This window comes from Lissotriton helveticus, chromosome 7 (assembly GCF_964261635.1).
Source record: "Lissotriton helveticus chromosome 7, aLisHel1.1, whole genome shotgun sequence".
NCBI classification, from domain to species: Eukaryota; Metazoa; Chordata; class Amphibia; order Caudata; family Salamandridae; genus Lissotriton; species Lissotriton helveticus.
In genome coordinates this window covers 1,409,929,707-1,409,948,737 of record NC_136068.1, presented here as the reverse complement: position 1 = coordinate 1,409,948,737, position 19,031 = coordinate 1,409,929,707, and the positions used below count along the sequence as shown (strand labels likewise).

Genomic DNA, 19,031 nt, shown 5'->3' with positions numbered 1-19,031 from the left:
TTCAAAGTTGGCAGGTCTGGTGACAGCATATATAAAAAAAACTATATTAAATGATTTGTTAATTCAAACATGTTATTGCTATGTTTGAGCAATCCCCTGAGTACATTTATTTATGCTACTGTACAACACAGCCAAAACGAAAACGGTGTTGCTTTTTAAATTAATTTTATTTATTTAAGCAATTTGTAGAGCGCGCAAATACCCTTGAGTGTCTCGGTGCTGTGGACTGTGTAGAGAATGGAGCCAGAGGTGGAGAGCTTATTGATTGGAAAGCCACGTTTTTATCAGCTTCCTGAAGGCAATTACATTTGGGCAGGATTTGATATGCAGAGGAAGGGAGTTCCATAGTTTAGCTGTGGAGACAGTGAATCTTCTGTCATCCCACAAAACTTTTTTTGTTTGAGGGATCATCAGTAGGTTGGCAGTTGATGAGCGCAAGGTTCTATTGGGAGCATAACCACACAAGGACCTCTTCAGGAAGCCTGGTCCCGTTTGTGGATGGCCTTGAAGGCAATGCAAAGAGCCTTAGATAAAGTAGACGATAAATACAAAGAAACAACCAAAACAGATTACTGTTAAGCAATTAAATATATTTTTCTTCCAAAGGCTTTATTGGAAAGAACTATCCATGAGATATTTTTTTTGATGTTCTTATGTGAACGTATGCCATTTGGGTCAATTACGTTGAAACATGCAACCAGGTTATCAATATGTGGGCCTAAGGGAGCACTAGCAAAGGACATACGCTTGTATGCAACCTAGGCACAAGAAAAAGGGCAGCTCTAATAAAAGTTTAACTACAGAGATGTGAAGCACATTAAAAGCAGACACTTGCTTCCACTGTGTAAGAAACCAATCCAAAGGGTGAATCACAATACTATATCACGATCAGGGGAGGCTCCTCCGCCAGGGCGGAGGTGCGTCCCCCCACTGCTTTTTTGCAGTGTGAGAAAGCCAAAACATAAAAAGGTAATAACTTAAAGTTATTACCATTTCGTTTCCTTTGTGCATTGCGGGCGGGGCTGCTCTGCTCTTTCAGCAGGTCAGGGGAGGAGTGGTTTGCACACTCCTGAGTGCGCAAAGACTGTTTTGGTCCACCATCTCGAGCTGCCCAAACCGGTCATGTGCACGCTGCCCTTTCTCCATGCAGGCTGCAAAGCAGCCTACATGGAGAACATGGCCACCCCATTAGCCCCTGGCTGGGCGGCTTCCCGACGCATCACAATGCCCCTATGACTCCCCTGCGAATCCCCCCACCAACGAACTCTCGCTCCCGCCATCCCACCCGCGAGCACTGCCGACCGCAAATGATCACGATAAATAATTCTGCCGTAGGATGTCACCCATATAGCGCTGTCCAAGGGACATATAGTAAAGCCAATATTAGCTGAGTTCTACAAGAGCAAAAGGTACAAGAGTAAGTGCCCTACAGTCTTCAGTTTGAAAGGGGGAGAGAAGAAACATGCAGCATCTGCACCTTAAGGAGTGGCCTATAGGCAGGTATCACCTGTAGAAATAGAAATGTCAATGAACAGACCTTTCATTCTTTTTTCTCCTTTCTCTCCTCTCCCTTTTTTGCACACCTATCGCCATGATAGGGAATGTCTGTGTAAGTGCACTTTGTACATAAAGAAATATATATCTTTTTTTAATTCTTCTATCTTCATCACACAATCCTTAATTCAAAACAGTGCTTGCATTTGGAATATTGAAACTGGAACATGTAGGGGCGGTGCCCTGCAGAGTAGGCTGCAGTTGCACCTGTGAAATCATGTTCAAATGAAATTGGATTCAGTAAGTATGATTGGGAAAAAACGCAATTTGGTTGCATTTTGGGAACTGGGCTAACTTTAAGACGTTGGGTCTGGTTACTTAGTTTACTTCTACATCGATTCCAGTCATCGGTATTCACCCTCATGGTCACAGGAATGAGTCCTGGTGAGTCACCTCAACCTTTCATCCTTCCGAGGTTGATAAAACGAGCACGATTACGTTGTGCAACAGCAAACATCTGTTATCTGTCAGTAGCACCAAGGAGCCTGCTCCGAGTTGAATGTTGTTCTCTAGAAATATACATTTTATGTTATGTAACTGTTACGGCGGGATTTCTGATCTATTTCTTTAGGTCTAGATCCCAACTCAGGTCGACTGAACCGTTGATACCTGTCATAGAGTAAAAGGCAATCCACTACTAGGTCAATCAGTTAAGGACTTACACCACTCTAAAGAACCACTTACTACGAATACGTTTTAAAAGTTTATTATAAAGCCAAAGTTAACTGGAGATACAAACATCTCAAAATAAGGTTCAAAAGATATACTGGTATCAATACAAACATACATTTTCTAAATGCTCTTAGTCGGCAGAAGAATATCACCAAAACCAATTAAAAAATCATCAGAGTTGCAAGAATAGACACAAGCTGTAGCTTATGAGTCATTTACAGAAAGGAAGAAAATCCAGATTAGACTGTCCCTACACTAGACTAAGTGACATCCCTACTTAGTAAAATCTTAACATAAAAAGGTGTCAGCCGTGGTGACTTCCAAAGAAGATCACTCACTTCCCTTAGTCTTCGTTGTGAATCAGTGTCTCGCAGTTATCCTATCTGCCTACCCATCCGCTCTCTTAGGTTCCTCAGACCATCTGCCCTAACTCCACCCAGGGGTGCTGTCCCTAATACAAAAATCACATTTACAATAGAAACACCCTTTAGAGACGCCCCTCACGTGGTGTCAGTTCTGGCATTTTCCATGCTGATACTCCTCTGGGCCCATCGTTAGCGTTGACCTTGCTTCTCAGGCTCTTCTCCGGCAGGACGGTACCCCCCAGGAAATTCCTGAAGCCTCCTCCAGGCCTGTGCCTGGCTCTCTGAACAAAACCCTATTCATCACTCTCTTGATTGGAACCTCCTCGCACCTGCAAACAGACACTTGTACAGTGGGCCCCAAATTCCGGCCGCCACCATATCTTCTAAGTCGTAAACCATCGAGCAGTCTCTGCAATTTAAGCTTAACATGACATTCCTCTAACTAACACATGCAGATCAAAAGAAATGAACTTATCTTTTCAGGCCTATTAGAATTACATGAAACGGGCCTGTGCACTCTATAAACCTTTAATTTCTTAGTCTAAACAGTATTCTAACTCATTACACACAATGGTTATATGAAACACTTCTATAAAACATATATTTCAGTTCTATGATCAATAATACTTTGAATTATAACAACATTAAAATCCATATCATGTGAGAGTGTAACAGCACCCTTCATTCTCTGTGAACTGCCATGTGGCCTACACATTTCTACGTTTATCAGTATTACATTCTCCTCTACAACAGCCACATAACATGGAATTTCAACATCATTCTAACATCTCTACACACTTCTATATTAGCTTTTCACACAGATATATGCATTCTATTTTAATTAAACACTCTTAGGTATTTTCACTCTATAAATTCGACACTCTTATGTAATCTTTACTAAACTAATGCAACGTGCTTGTAAATATGATGCACTTCTATTTTTTTCTCGATTTGCGCTCTCTCAGTTCCCCCCTTTGATGACTTTTAGTAGTCATCACCATCACAACACCATCCCTGAGGTATGAACTAAATCAAACTGCACTCGTTGTAGTCCTCTCTCGTTTCATCATCTCTAGAGCCCTCAGACTCCTGTACTGATTATCCTGCATCGCAGCTAATCTCCTCTCCTGCTCTCTCATGGATCTCTGCAACCTATTTGATCTATACCATTGGTACAGCCGCACCAATCCCCACAAAGTGATTATACAAACCACTATTATGATGATAGGTTTCAGTATGTACCAAATGAAACCCTTTCCTAGGTTGGCAAACCAACCTCCAACTTTACCCATTCCATGACCTACTTTTTCCCACACATTTACCTGTGTCAAATCCTCAATCTCATGATGAATTTCAGTGATGTTCCGTATATACTTTTCTAGAGGTTTTGAATTGTCTGGAATGTAAGTACAACATTCCTGAACCTTCAAAGCCTTACAGACTCCTCCCTCTTTGGCTAACAGAACGTCTAGAGCAAGTCGGTTCTGAAGAACCATTGCCCTTATCGATTGCATCTCTCCCTCCACCAGCATTAATGATCTAGCAGTACTGGCGGACAACCTATCTACAACTGTTGCCAGTCTTCTGATCTTGACATCATTCAGTACTATCCCTAAAAGAGGAAACATAGCACCGAATACGTCTCCAACTACCTCCTCATCGCTTACATCCCTTCTTCCTCTAGCTTGAGTTCTTCCCTCTATAATTTCTAGATCCTTAGCATGGTATATCTTGGGGAAGACAATTGCTAAGTAACATGATCCATACCAATTATCCGGTAGTTTCACGTATGCATTTCTTCCACAAACAAAATATACATTCGGGATCACCTGCATTCCCTTCAAGAAATCCTTGGTATAATATTCTAATTGGAAAGCATGTTCACAATTTACTTCTCCCACAAACACATTCTCATCATAGGTTTTACCCCTATATATACACAGTTTCCCTTTTTTCTCTCGATCTAAAGCTATTGGACCATTACTACCCTTTCTTTGGTGTGACCTTTCTTCCTCTGTCCAATCTGTTTTCCATTGGCCTGAAGCTTTTAAGATCTTCTGTCTCCTGTACCGATCATCCACCTGCCCTATAAACCTTTTCTCAATTTCTGACACTTTACAAGTCAAATTATTTCTTCGGGCATGGGAAGTATCTAACGTTTTCCAAGGAATGAAACATTTCTTTAGTCTATCTTCACTCTTATAATAATCCCACTTGTTCATGTGCTTGTAGTTTGGAACTTCTGGTAAAACAGCATCAAAATTTGAAAAATAATATTCAAAACCATCACGTTCATAAAATATACTAAGCAACAAACTACATGTGATTCCATAAGTCAATGGAAGATGATGATATCTAATACCTTCGTCTACAGAGGCTGGCAATTGCATGCACACGTAGCAATCTTTTGCCTCCATAGCATCAATATATTCATAAAGCAATTTAGCATATGCATTTGATTTGAAATTTCCCTGTGATTCATCCATATGCAACCTACGAGTCTCTGCTGCTAGTAAAGCTTTATCTTTCTCTGTATTGTCCCCCCTTTGACCAGCAGTAGTAGGTTTCTGTATCGATACAATTTATGCTTCCTTTGTTGCCTTTTCTTCATTTTCATGTCCCACTACATATGATATAGTAACTACTAAAACTATAAGGAAAATTATTCCCACTAAAAGTGTGCCTACTATGCATTTTGTCCTGCGGTTTGGGTTGCCGGCCTCCATGATCTCAAGACAGTGTAGTTCTGATTTTCTTTCACAATACAAAGTCTCTTTTCTTTGCTTATTCAGTCTTTCCGAACCACACCTGGAAGCTGATAATCCCTTCCGCAAGATCAGTCTTTGAGTTCTATAGCAACAGACAACCCTAGCCCTTCTCCGTCCACTAAATGGGAAGTCCCTAAATTTCTTCTTCTTCCACTTGGCGCTAGGTCATCTTTCAATCTGTTTATTTACAAAGTCTTTAACAATCTGGAATGATACGTGTTCCAGCGGCTCTAATCACGTATTCTAATATTTCCAAACGAAGAATGATCTCCTCGGGTGTTGGCCTCATTGAACAAAAAGTCGGAAATTCTATTCTGTTTAAAACCAGTTCTCTTATCCTGCTCAGATAAGGAGGATTAGGAATAGTGAGTGTCAGCAACCCTTCGACCTCCACTCCGGGTATCAACAACACTACTTCCAATGTTATGATTGGGTCAGTACTGGTCAATGTCACTTCCCTCACCCTCCCAGATCTCCGTGCACTGGACATCTGCAGCTAGGTAGGTCCACTCAGGAGTAGCGTATCTTCTGCAGGGCACTCGCACCCTCCTCGATCTTCTCGGACCTTCCTGTTCCTGTCTTTGTGCACCTCCGTCCAGATCCGAGTCTTCAGATATAGGAGCAAGAGTTCTCTCTGGAGTTGGCTTCAAGCTCGACCTCCTCTTTCTTTCAGGCCAACTAGCTTCTCCACGCCTTGTTCTCCAATTTCTTGTCCTCACACTCGGTTCTTGATCACTCTTGTCTTGATCTGTGTCTGAGCCGTATTCACAGCAACTTTCTCCTTCGATGGCATCTTCAGTTTCACTGTCGTCCTGTCTTTCTTCTTCTGGATCTGTAGCACTCCCAACTTCTTCCGACACCCCCACAGCTTGACTGATCCCCTCTAGTGGTTCGCCGTCCACAGCTGGATTTTCATCTGTGAGAGGAGCTGTTTCTTCTAAGGGTGCTGGAACTCTTCGAGTATGGGAAGCATGAATCCAGTTTGGCAGCCCTCCACACTTTACAGCAGTATTCGTTGTCAGGATTATTTGGTAGGGCCCCTTCCAACGCACGTCTAGGCAGTTCTTCCGGACGTGTTTCTTCACAAGGACCCAGTCACCAGGGCACAAGTCGTGACATAGGTCTCTTGAAGATGGAACTTCAGCAGCCTGCACCTGAAGAGACACAGAATGAATGACATCGAAAGTCCCTTGCAATAATCCAGGATCAGATCATCTGTAATATTCAACAAAGCTGTAGTTGGAACAGACGGAAGTCTTATTGCCCTCCCCATTAAAACCTCATGTGGAGAGAGACCTGTCCTCCTGTCTGGTGTGCTACGCATACTTATGAGTACCAAGGGCAAAGCATCAGGCCAGCTTAAGGACGTCGATGAACATACTTTGGCTATTCGGGATTTTAGAGTTCCGTTTATCTGCTCCACGATACCTGAAGCCTCTGGTCGATAGCTACAGTGCAACTTCTGATCAATGTTTAATGCAGAGCAAAGCATCTTCACAACTTCGCTGTTGAAATGAGTTCCTCTGTCTGATTCCAAAGAGGTCGGCACCCCAAAGCGCGGGATCAACTCTCTAAGCAACAACTTTGCTACTGTGAGTGTGTCGCACCTGCGTGTAGGGTATGCTTCAACCCATCTGGAAAATATGCATACAACCACCAGAACATACCTGAGGCGGTTGATTTTTGGCATCTCAATAAAATCTAATTGCATTCTGTTGAAAGGCCCCCCAGACCTCCCAATGTGACTCATTGTAACTGGTGTTCTTTTCCCTACGTTCAATTGCTGGCAGGTGACACATCTCTGACACACTGCTTCTGCTGCAATCCTAAACCTAGGATTATACCAAGTCTGCCTAAATAACCTCAGCATGGCATCCCTTCCTAAGTGTACTGGACCATGTATCTGTCGTGCCATTCTACTCACTAGTTCATCAGGTAATACTGCCCTTCCATCTGCTGAAACCCACAAATCCATTTCACTTTTCACACAACCTGCTGTTTCCCATACCTTTTTCTCAGAATCAGGTGCTTTCTCTTGCATGTCTTTTAAATCATCCCAAGTATCAACTGTTTCTAGCATCATGTTTAACTCTGTCTTTTCCTGAGTCCCACCTACTTCCACTTCCGTGAAAGAATATCCTTGCTCCGCGCAGTAGCGAGCAACTTCGTCTGCATATCGATTACCTTGTGACACAAAATCTGTATTTTTGGTGTGGGCTACACATTTAACGATCGCAATTGCTGCCGGACCTTGTAATGCTTCTAACAACAGTCGCACAAATGCCCCATTTCGAATAGGCGAACCAGAGGAGGTCATGTAACCTCTCTGAGACCACAATTGCCCATAATCATGAACCACACCGAAACCATATTGGCTATCGGTATAAATGGTGACTCTAATTTTGCTACCTGCTAAACAGGCACGTGTCAATGCAATGATTTCGGCTACCTGAGCGGAGTGTACTCCTTCCGGCAAGCGGCTTCCACAACTCCAGTAATGGTGCAAACAGCATAAGCTGCTCTCAACCGACCAGTATCGCCTCTTAAACATGAGCCATCAACAAAGAAAATTTCATCAGGGTCAGTCAACGGCTCATCCACAATATCTGGTCTTGGCTTGGTGCATAGTTCAGTCACATCAAGGCAATCGTGATCTTCACATTCTTCGCCTTCTATATCATTAGGAAGTGGCATCAATGTAGCAGGATTCAAAACAGAGCATCTCTTAATGGTCACGTTCTCCGCAGCAAGAATAACTTGCTCGTAGCGCGTGAGCCTATTACTGGTTAAGTGCTGTGTCTTGGTCCTGGTCATTAACAGTTCTACAGAATGAGGTACATACACCACTAATTGGTGTCCCATGACGATATTTTCACACCTTTCAATGCTGACACCTGTTGCAGCAACGGATTTGAGACATCCGGGCAACGCTGCGGCTACCGGATCTAAAGTAGCCGAAAAGTATGCAACTGGTCTACGGGCATTTCCATGAGTTTGTACTAACACTGACAAAGCACAACCCTCTCTTTCGCAGCAGTAAAGTGAAAATGGTTTTTCGTAATCAGGCATCCCCAAAGCTGGAGCACGGCACAAGTCCTCTCTCAGCTGTAGGAACGACATCAAACAATCCTTGTCCCATGCTACCGGATCACTCACCTCCTTGTGCGTCAGTTTTTGTAAGGGTTTTGCTTTCAGGGAAAAGTTAGCTATCCACTGTCGGCAATAACCAACCATTCCTAGGAACATCCTGACTTCTCTCTGTGTCGTAGGCGCGTTCATCTTCATTATCAATACTCCCTCTTCCGTAAGGGCCTGAAAACTCTTCTGTTCGTTCAGGCCTTCCCACATTAACTGTCCCTTTTTCCTCTGTTCTCCATGCCTCCAAAAGCGCCAAGAAACCGTATGGTGTATGCTGCGCTATACAAGCTTTTTAAATTCAAATTCATTATCGCCTCTATCCTATCTGGTGACACCTTGCGCTTTCCTTTTTCTATCCGGTGACCCAAGTACTGTACTTCTGTCAGACAGTACTGCAATTTGCTCGGAGATACTTTATGCCCATTTTCAGCTAAATGGTTCAGCAAGGCGATGGTATCTATCTTACAAGCTTCTTCCGTTCCTGACGCAACAAGTAGGTCGTCTATGTACTGGACCAGAACCGAGTTCTGTGGCACTACTAGACTTTCAAGGTTTTTCTTCAATAGCTGGTTGAAAATTGATGGGCTTTCTGGATACCCTTGTGGGATACGACACCATGTTAGGACACGATTTTCCAGCTTAAAAGCGAAAAGATACTGGCTTTCCTCATCTAATGGAATTGAAAAGAAAGCCTGACAAAGATCTATCACGGTGAACCACTCAGCTTGGAATGGTATCTGAAACAATATCACTGATGGATACGGTACCACTGGACAACATGAAACAACTATGTTATTAATCTTTCGAAGATCTTGCATTATTCTAAATTTCCCACTAGGTTTCTGCAAACCCATAATCGGGGAGTTGCATGGACTACCCACGATTTCCTTCAGTATTCCCTGTTGAATCATAGAGTCGATTATGGGTTTTATTCCTGCAATCGTCTCCGGGGTCAATTTGTATTGAGGCGTTCTTGGATATTCAACATTTGGTTTTACCATGATCTTCACTGGTTCTACTCCTTTGATCAATCCTATCTCTTCTCCAGTAAAATCCCATACCTCTGATGACACTGTATCTCGCAAGTCCCGAGGAAGGTCCTCCACAGTCAGGGTAGGATACAGTTCTACGCATACTCTCGAATTTGCAACTTTAAAGGTAGCATCATCGTCTGTAGTCTGTACCTCCACTCCCTGAGGTGTGCAGTATATTGTGCAGTTCAGTTTGCACAATAAGTCTCTTCCTAACAGACACACAGGACTAGAATCACATACTACAAACTGATGTTCATAGTTGTTGTTTCCTATTCTCACTAGCACTGGTTCCGTCAAAGGGTTAGTCATTCTCCTATTTGCGACTCCTACCACTTGAATTGTTTCCCCCGACATTGGTAGATCTGGAACCACTGCCGATCTCAAAGTTGATCGAGTAGCTCCGGTATCTACTAAGAATGTTGTAGGACACCCTGCCACTTCAGCCTCCACAAACGGTCCTCTTTGATCCACCTCTAGAACTGCCCCGAGGGTACAGTCCTCCTCTCTACTTACACGTCGTCCCGTCAATGGATCAACGTAGTAACACTCTTCTTCGTCTATAAAAAGAGGCATTTGTCTATAGATCTTTCCCCCTGTCGTAATCTTTGGTGGCTGCGGGAACTGGGCTCGTGGAGCCGAAGTCCCCCCTTTGGCCACCTTACTCTTTGGCACTGTCACCCTTTGAACTGGAACTTCTTGAACTTTCTCCTCCTCTAATTCTAGCTCTCCGTTTTCAGGGTTATAGGGACACTCGCGTTTCCAATGTCCCACCTGGTGACACTGGTGACACTTTGTCGTTTTTTTCAATGTAGCAATGTCTATTCTAGGTCTTGAGTTTTCCTCGCTGTCCTTATTCTGACTATTTGGTTTCCGTCCCATTGTCCCTGTTCCCTGTTGCTGCTGTCCACCCTTTCCAGCCAACTGCATCTGCACCATCATCAGTTTCTCTTTTAATTTCTTTGCTTTAGAATCTATTTCATCACTGCAATACCTTGCGTATCTCAGAATTTCATCCAATGGTTTGTTTTGCCAACAAATTAAATGTTGCTGAATCATCAAACAAATATCAGGTCTCAACCCCAAAACGAACTTCGATACAAACTGTCCTATATCTTTGGGATCCATTACATCTAATCCACTGTATTGTTTGAACGTTTTCAGCAATCGCTCATAAAACTCATGAACTGTCTCCTTGGGTTCCTGTCTTGTTCGGTCTATTTTTACCCAATCTATATCTTGTGGTGGCACCTTCTCCTTCAGCCATGTCATCGCCCTATCATATTTTAACATTACTGTTTCTGACGGTCCATTAGTACGGGTGTCTCTTTCTGGTTCTGCAGTTGGCCATTCGACACTAACCTTGCATGCTATCCACAAGTCTCCTGGGACCACAATGTCAAATAAGGTGTTCAAATCAATCCACAATACTTTTGAAATCTTGACAAACCTCTCTACCTGCTTGTACCACTCTACGGGATTTTCCCTTAACTTCGGAAATGAGTTGGTAAATGCAGCCAAATCTCCCCCACTCCAGGGCACGTGTACATAACTCCCATTCGCTATTTCTCGCAAAGGGAATGCCTCCATCTGCAGTAGCCTTCCCTCCGGAGACATCACATTTGCGCTCCGCCTAACAGTTCCCTTTTTGGACCACCTCTCTTCCCATTTGTCCAGATCTCTCCATGCTCTTATTCCTGTGATCAGTTCCCTTATGTGTGTTTTTAATCCAGTTGTCCTACTCTCATCTAAGTCCTGATCTGAATAATGCAACCTATGGTTACCCTGCAATGCCTTCGTTCTGGACAAATCTACCATATACTTGTCTGCCAGTTCAGACAGTTTCACATGAGTTGCTCTTGCCTTCCGAGTAACATCCTTTGCTATAAACAGCAGCTCATCTTGTTCGTACATGTCAATCCTTTCTAAAGGCAACACACCATCAATTATCTCGTCCAGGTCAGATTTTAAGCTGATCACATCGAGTCTTTTGGCTTTTATCACAGCTTTCAGTATGCTATCTCTAGAGAGTCCATTTACATCTCTCCCATCACAGCTCTGAGTCCTACGTCTGGGCTCAGGCGTGTTATGGGGAGTCCTCCCATGCTCCCATCTCTCCAGGTCCCATGCAGTTCCATCCTCTCTGGGTGTATAGTGAAACACTTCTCTATTTCCCATAGTCCCACATTTCCCATTCTGCCTGGTTTCTCTAGGTGCATGGTAAGACATTCCATTATTCCCCATGCCTTCGCAATTTGCCTGTGATCTCTGATCACCCGACGCATGGCAAGATCCTTCGCGGTTCCCCATGTTCCCACAATTCCAGTACTGTACGTTATCATCAGGTGCGTGGAGAGTGCACTTAAACCTATCCCTGTACTCTTGTGTCCTTTGGTCTCCCTCACTGTGAATGAGACGAGACGTCTCTCCACACTCCGCACTTCTACCTTTTTGCTCCTGCCCATTTCCACCGTCAATATGACGTGTAACTCCTCTACTCTCCTGACTTTTACCGTCCCACTCCTGACTGCTTTCGCTAGCCCCGCAGTGAGATAATGTCCCGTTGCCTCGACTTCCCCATCCAGCTTCTGTTCTTGACCTGTTGCTCTGTGCTTCTGTGGACCTATCCCATTCCTTCAAGTCAGCCCTCAACTCTTTATAGGATTTTGGCCGTGGTCCCCTCAGGTCCATCGGTCCTCTCTGACCCCCCTGCTCTGCTACGGGATCCACTGCTGAATCCAATGGGGTGCTCCACGTTATCGGTACTGGCAATTTCCTCCAGGCGTTTGTCATGTTATTCCTCCTTTCCGTCTCAACTCTTTTTCTGTCTAGCCGTACCTGTTCTTCCTCTCTCCCTTTCTCTGGGTGATAAACCGACACTATAGGACCTATGGTAACGGGTACTTGAAGAGCATCTGGCAATCCATAAGACTCAACCCTCTCTGTTGCTGGCATCTTCTGCACCACAACCCTTCCGACTATTCTCTGTACAGGACTATGTTGAGGTGTCTCCTCACCTTTGGTAGGTACCCAATTCGTTATAGGGAGTGGCCTGTTCTCTTCTATGTTTCCTTGGGAGCTCAGTACCTTCTATCTCCCTATCTCCCTATTGTCCGGAGGCGGTCTATCTATCAACAACCTATTTATTAGGCCATCCTCCGACTCACTCTCGTCATCCTCTTCTATGGGTCTCTTTTCTCCTGTAACCTCTCTCACTGGGTACAACTTATCCACTTCAATAGTCTGTACCCTCCATTTCTTGGCTTCCGCATCCCATTTGGCATCTTGCACTGCCCTTACTGATCGCCTTACCCTTTCCTGGCGTCTGTTCTGATTCCTATCGTGCGCCGCCCTAATCCACGCATTAAGGGCCTCAAACTGTGTTGGTCTAGGCAAAGGTCTCAATGAGGACATAACTGCTTTCAGCTGATGCAACACTTCTAGTCTAAACGTTCCGTATTTCGGAAAAGTCAGATCCTCATTCCCTTCTGTAATCTTACTCCAAGTATCAAGCCACAGTATAGTATGCAACCCAACATTCGTTGCCATATAGTGAGCTGGTGTACCCTCTGGCGGTGCCTCTTCCCTGTAATAAGATTCTCTTCTTTTCCTCTTAAAGATCGCTCTCAAACATTTAAAACACTTCATGTTCAAAATCTACAAAATTTCTATTTTCTCCGCGTTCGTTTACTTCCTGATGACAATCCACCAATCCCAGCGCGGTTCTCGCTAACTGGCCTATCACAGCGCGGCTTTCACTGACGTCACACCAACTGGCCTATCCCAGCGCGGCTTCACACCAACTGGCCTATCACAGCGCGGCTCTCGCTGACGTCACTCCTACCGGCCTATCACAGCGCGGCTTCACACCAACCGGCCTATCACAGCGCGGCTCTCGCTGACGTCACTCGTCCCCCTTCGCAGCAGTTCCCCTCCTTTCTTCGCTCGTCTCCCGGTCATGCATGCGTCCCATTCATACTCTGAAAAATGATTACTTCCGACCAAGCGATCACTTTCCTTGACTGTACGCCCACAGTCTAACTGTAATTGTCACCTTAACTGACGAAATGTTTTTCCGTGTACGTCCAGACAATCGCCTTAACTGATAGGTTACTTACACACGGTAACTTTCGACCTGCGTCCGTTACCCACACACTCACTCTTGCGTTCCCCCTATCTCGGTCCTGCGGGCGATCAATGGTACCTCATGACCCCCTTTACTCTGGTCGACAACTACTCTGGATGTTCGATACACCCGAACCACTTAAGCTCTTCCCCGAACTTAAGATTTTCCCCCAGCCAGGTTGCGCGCGCTCACAACCCTCTCTCACTCACTCTACAGGCATTCAACTCCGCATGACATTACAATACAGATACAACACAAAACACCGCAATCTGTCAACGCATGACCCTTGTTATACTCACTCTCGTCCGACCCTGCTGCTTTTCTCTCGCACCGTCAGCACCTTCTTCGGCAGGCGATTCTTCCGCTGCTCATCTCTCGATCTCTACGGACCTTGGGGTAATCTTAACCTAGTCTAGATCACCTTCCTCTAGAAGGTAACCATCCTCTCTGCTACCAACTGTTACGGCGGGATTTCTGATCTATTTCTATAGGTCTAGATCCCAACTCATGTCGACTGAACCGTTGATACCTGTCATAGAGTAAAAGGCAATCCACTACTAGGTCAATCAGTTAAGGACTTACACCACTCTAAAGAACCACTTACTACGAATAAGTTTTAAAAGTTTATTATAAAGCCAAAGTTAACTGGAGATACAAACATCTCAAAATACGGTTCAAAAGATATACTGGTATCAATACAAACATAAATTTTCTAAATGCTCTTAGTCGGCAGAAGAATATCACCAAAACCAATTCAAAAATCATCAAAGTTGCAAGAATAGACACAAGCTGTAGCTTATGAGTCATTTACAGAAAGGAAGAAAATCCAGATTAGACTGTCACTACACTAGACTAAGTGACATCCCTACTTAGTAAAATCTTAACCTAAAAAGGTGTCAGCCGTGGTGACTTCCAAAGAAGATCACTCACTTCCCTTAGTCTTCGTTGTGAATCAGTGTCTTGCAGTTATCCTATCTGCCTACCCATCCGCTCTCTTAGGTTCCTCAGACCATCTGCCCTAACTCCACCCAGGGGTGCTGTCCCTAATACAAAAATCACATTTACAATAGAAACACCCTTTAGAGACGCCCCTCACGTGGTGTCAGTTCTGGCATTTTCCATGCTGATACTCCTCTGGGCCCATCGTTAGCGTTGACCTTGCTTCTCAGGCTCTTCTCCGGCAGGACGGTACCCCCCAGGAAATTCCTGAAGCCTCCTCCAGGCCTGTGCCTGGCTCTCTGAACAAAACCCTATTCATCACTCTCTTGATTGGAACCTCCTCGCACCTGCAAACAGACACTTGTACAGTGGGCCCCAAATTCCGGCCTCCACCATATCTTCTAAGTCGTAAACCATCGAGCAGTCTCTGCAATTTAAGCTTAACATGACATTCCTCTAACTAACACATGCAGATCAAAAGAAATGAACTTATCTATTCAGGCCTATTAGAATGACATGAAACGGGCCTGTGCACTCTATAAACCTTTAATTTCTTAGTCTAAACAGTATTCTAACTCATTACACACAATGGTTATATGAAACACTTCTATAAAACATATATTTCAGTTCTATGATCAATAATACTTTGAATTATAACAACATTAAAATCCATATCATGTGAGAGTGTAACAGCACCCTTCATTCTCTGTGAACTGCCACGTGGCCTACACATTTCTACGTTTATCAGTATTACATTCTCCTCTACAACAGCCACATAACATGGAATTTCAACATCATTCTAACATCTCTACACACTTCTATATTAGCTTTTCACACAGATATATGCATTCTATTTTAATTAAACACTCTTATGTATTTTCACTCTATAAATTCGACACTCTTATGTAATCTTTACTAAACTAATGCAACGTGCTTGTAAATATGATGCACTTCTAATTTTTTTTCGATTTGCGCTCTCTCATAACTATGCTGTTAATATACCTGGACTGTTCTAACAGATCTTCTATCCCGCTGTAATAACTTTACAATCTGGTGTTTTCTCAGGAGTTTGAGAAAGATGTGTCTGACTTTAAGCTGAAGGTCGAAGACATGGATAGACGGCTGGGGACAATTTTCTGCCAAGCGTTTGATGATGCTTCTGGCTTGGAGCACGCCTTCAAGGTCTGTATTCCCGGTATATTTGATAACTCTAATTCTGGAACACACATTAGAAAATAAGTGAAAGCAAATATGTGAATGTGTTCTGTGAAACTGAGCATGATTGGCAGACTGAGCCTTCTTTACTGCAGTAACCTACTCTCATGGTGCCCAAACTCAGGGAGCTGGCATGCTTACCATTTGTGCAGGCGAAGTAACCACATTCACCTTAAACAACAAGAGAGTAAGGGCTTCTGGGTCACTCTTGTACCCCAAGAAATTATTTGACAACAACAAAAGAGTGACTTAAAGTTGCTATAATAACAATTTCCACAAAGCAACCAAAGAAAGAAACATTTTCTGTGAACCAAAACGTGCTGAACACAAAAAATTACCTTATTTATAAAAAGAACCCTCACTCCCCAACCTAGTGGTGACATGCTTCATCATAGGGTTCCCACAGGAGGAACCAAATGTCCCTCCAGTGTGCTGCAACGCCTCATTTACAGCGTAGCTGTTTTTTTGTGTGTGAAGAATGTTGTGCTCAGGTGAAATGAATGTGAATTTAAAAGGTTACAGCTGTACCCTAAGTAATTTTATTAGAAGGTCAGCTGCTACCATTAAAAATATTGTGAACAGGAGACTCAGAGGTCTATTTCTTTGAACCGCTGTATCCTTAACAAGTGTAGGTCGACATGTTTCAGCGGTTTAATGCTCTAATTAGCACAGCTTTCTTCAGGACCAAAAGATATCTATCCCCGGTGGTCCACGCACGCTAAGGCGTGTCCTATCCGTGAGGATATTTATGTGAAAAAAGACTAAAAAAGACTCACGGTATTACCCGTGTAGGCGCTCCCAGGATTTCCCAGGGGCCACAATAACACAAAACTATCGTGCCAGTATCATGGGCTGGCGGTGGGGGTTATCTTCACGTTACAAACACTTTGTATAGTAACGGCTTCCCACCTGCAGCCTAATCAGTACGCATCCGCCGCCCGAATGTAACCGTATTGGCGAGGTTTTGGTATTGGTCGAGCTGGTGAGCAGAACAATTGGGGCACTGTATTGGTTGGGGAAGAATTAAGCCGAAGGGCAGAAGAGGTGGAAGTGGGTGGTGAAGGGTGAAGTAATTTTTTCCCTCGAGAACCTCTGCCACAAGACCTCCGCTCACCCTCTGCTAACCTGTCCTGCACACCTGTAATACTGCTCCTCATTTCCCCAAGTAATGCAGCTGCTCAGCTAACTCTTCCCACCATTCTAAAACGAGTCATTTTTAGCTATTGTGGCACTTTTAGCGGTCTGTGATTGCTAAGCTGGAGTACCCATAGGGGCTGGGAAGTCAACAATATTCTCAAAGTTCACTGATGACTACCACCTCTCCAGCAATACAATTCCCAGACCACTCCCACTACTCCAGAAGAAAATAAAATATTCTAATTTACTCCACATATGCAAGTGAGATTAAAGCGAAGAAGCAGACCCGAGAAGATCCAGAGGAGCCCATCTCTGGTTAATCTGATCAAAGAAGCCTGGCACATCTTTGTCACTTATTTGTTGTACATCTCACTTTATGACTGTTGGAACTGTGGATCGATGAATGAATAGGGCCATGTGGTATCTTCATAATCCAAAGATTGAAAAATATTCATAGCAGTCTAAACTAACTGCTTTTTTGTTGATGGCCAAATCAGATGAATGTCCAGTATTTCTGCCTCCCTCATCTAAATTCACAAAGGGTCTGGCTCCCGCGACGAATATCTCCTCTGCAGCTGGCTTCCAGGTGTGAAAGAGTGGGGGAAGGACAGAAAAAGAGGTCTAGAGGTGGGACGTCTTCATCTACCCCTTAGCAAGTAAATTTGATCAATATCGCACTTCTCAAATAAATTTGATCATTCTCTCAGGAAACGGAATGGTTGCTCTATTAACTCTACTCAACATTTTTTCAAAACCGTCCCCTGCTGCCAAACAATTAGCCCTCCCCCTTTATTAAGAGGCCACTTTCTAAGAATGTTTTATTAAAGTTTATGTTTATGTTTATGTTTTTTAAATTTGTATGTCGCACAAATACCAGAAGGTGTCTCGGCGCCTAAGATTTACCAAAGGACATAGTACACAGAAGGAGGTCATTGGTCGAAAAGCAAGGTCTTCAATTGCTTTCGGAAGATGATAAGTGTGGGACTGGTCTTGATAGAGAGAGGGAGAGTATTCCAAAGTCTCGCCGTAGCCACTTGAAAGCGTCTGTCTCCCCAGGATACTGTCCTGGTGCGAGAAACTGGTAGGAGATAAGTCAGGGATGAACGAAGGGGTCTGAGGGGGCAGTAAGTTGCAAAATCTTTTCTTAAATAGTGTGGTCCAGAGTTGTGCATTGCCTTATAGGCAATGCAAAGCGCCTTAAATGTAATGCAGCATCTGACACTTAGCCAGTGCAATTGCCGGATTCCCGCAGCAATTGAATGAAACTTGGGAGTGGAAAGTAAGACCCTGGCTGCAGCATTTTGGATAGACTGTAATTTATTTAGAACCTGTTCTTGAGCGTTGAGCAGGAGAGAGTTACAGTAGTCCAATTTGGAAAAAACCAAGGTGGACATAAGAGTTTTTCCCGCATCTGTTGGTAGATATGGAAGCAGCTTTTAGATTTTTCTTAGAACCAGAAAGGAGGAGGAGACCACTGTGTTAACATGATGATAGAATGTTAATTTATCATCAAATATGACTCCAAGGTTTCTAACCTTAGTGACTGGTTCTGGAGGGGGGCCCAAGTCATGTGGCCACCAGTTGTCAGACCATCCAGGGGAGAGGCGCCAAAGATCATGACCTCGGTCTTGTCTGTGTTTAACTTTAGGCAATTCCTCGGCATCCAGTGACTGATGGCTCGCATGCCATCCTGGAATCTCGAGGCAACCGCTGCCCCATCCTTGTGAACGGCCAACACCAGTTGGGTGTCGTCCGCATAGGTGGTTAAACTCAGGCCATGAGATTTTATGACCCTCGCCAAGTCCGACACATAGATGTTAAATAGTGTCGGACTTAGCGATGATCCCTGGGGTACTCCACACGGCAATGTGAAAGTGGGTGAGTAGAATGTACCCAGTTTAACAGATTGTGAGCGGTTGGCAAGGAAGGAGGCCAAAAGATCCTTAGCTCGGTGGTTGACCCCCAAGGCGGAGACACGGTCGATCAAGATGAAATGATCGACCGTGTCAAATGCGGCAGATAGGTCCAACAATATGAGGACCGCCGCTCCGCCTTGATCTAGTATTGTCCTGATTTCATCTGTTGC

At 44.0% G+C, this 19,031-nt stretch overlaps 1 protein-coding gene across 1 annotated transcript in view; it reads left to right on the top strand.

Annotated features, from left to right (window-relative positions):
* Window positions 1-19,031, top strand: part of DNAH9 (dynein axonemal heavy chain 9) — a 1,695,107-nt gene that overhangs the window by 270,208 nt on the left and 1,405,868 nt on the right. Inside the window, exon 8 of the mRNA XM_078654721.1 lies at window positions 15,659-15,775. Within this exon, the coding sequence (XP_078510847.1) occupies window positions 15,659-15,775 (117 nt within the window). The remainder of the gene's footprint in view (window positions 1-15,658; window positions 15,776-19,031) is intronic.